Source organism: Penaeus chinensis, chromosome 37 (assembly GCF_019202785.1).
Source record: "Penaeus chinensis breed Huanghai No. 1 chromosome 37, ASM1920278v2, whole genome shotgun sequence".
NCBI classification, from domain to species: domain Eukaryota; kingdom Metazoa; phylum Arthropoda; class Malacostraca; order Decapoda; family Penaeidae; genus Penaeus; species Penaeus chinensis.
The window spans coordinates 32,406,085-32,407,027 of NC_061855.1; the positions used below are offsets into that span (position 1 = coordinate 32,406,085).

A 943-nucleotide genomic window follows, 5' to 3' on the forward strand; every position below is an offset into this window, starting at 1 on the left:
TGTCCTCTTATACAAAATGGGCGAGAGAGGAGCAATAAACAACATGCCTCTCTTCCTTTTGGATAAAGGTATGTCAAAACATCTCCTGGCTTTCTGGAATGGCTCAGTTTGTCAAGGTTTGTCCATCCTCGGCTCATTTTATGGTGGCATCACTCTTGCGAATAAAGATGCTGACATTAAAAATGTGTTACTGTTACATTCTGTGTACAGAGTATTTGCTGTACTGGTAATGCTAGTCTTGATCACATTATGGAATGAATATTATATATCCATATATTTCTCTTCGGGTATAGTAAGTATGTGTTCTCTTAGCTTCACCAGTGGTGTTATATCTACTGCGTCATTCACTCTCATGATGAAAGTGAGTAGAGCGTGCAAGGGGGAGACACAGGCTAGCCACTATAGTGCTTTGGCCTCGATTGAGATTGCTGGTAAACTTGTATTTGCAACTCTGGCAGGTTTTATTATTGAGTCTGTTGGCATGGCATCAGCATTTTTGACTTTTACTGTTTTGTGTACACTGCCTTGCATGGTACTAATGATAATCCCAAGTCATCTGTGTCACCTGAAAAATGACTGAAAATAAATGATTTAAAAATCACATTTAATTTTTGTACCTTTTTTGATGGAAAGATTATTGGTATCCACTTAAATGTTAAAAACACTTTAGAAATGAAAAGAAATATTGAACACTGAATACTAATGTACTGAAATTTTATGTGGGTATTCAGTGAGTAATGTATGCAAATGAAGGCATTTTATCAAAGTGAAATGAACAGGGAAAAATCTGACAGTCCATTCCTTCTTATTTCTTGATAAAGAAAATAACATAGAAATTATATATTTAATTTGTATGTGGTCACAATAAAGATATCTGCACTTGCAACATTTCAGTATTAGATACTGTAGATATATAATGGATACTGTTCAGTGTTGAAGTAGT

General features: G+C 34.9%; 1 protein-coding gene across 6 annotated transcripts in view; it reads left to right on the forward strand.

The window, feature by feature from the left end:
* Positions 1-601, forward strand: part of LOC125045540 (major facilitator superfamily domain-containing protein 3-like) — a 9,456-nt gene extending 8,855 nt beyond the window's left edge. For all 6 annotated transcript variants that reach the window (XM_047642859.1, XM_047642863.1, XM_047642858.1 and 3 more), the window contains one exon: positions 1-601. This exon is cut by the window's left edge and continues 350 nt beyond it. In XM_047642859.1, coding sequence (XP_047498815.1) covers positions 1-580 — 580 coding nt within the window. In that variant the 3' untranslated portion in view covers positions 581-601.
* Positions 602-943: the final 342 nt, after the last annotated feature.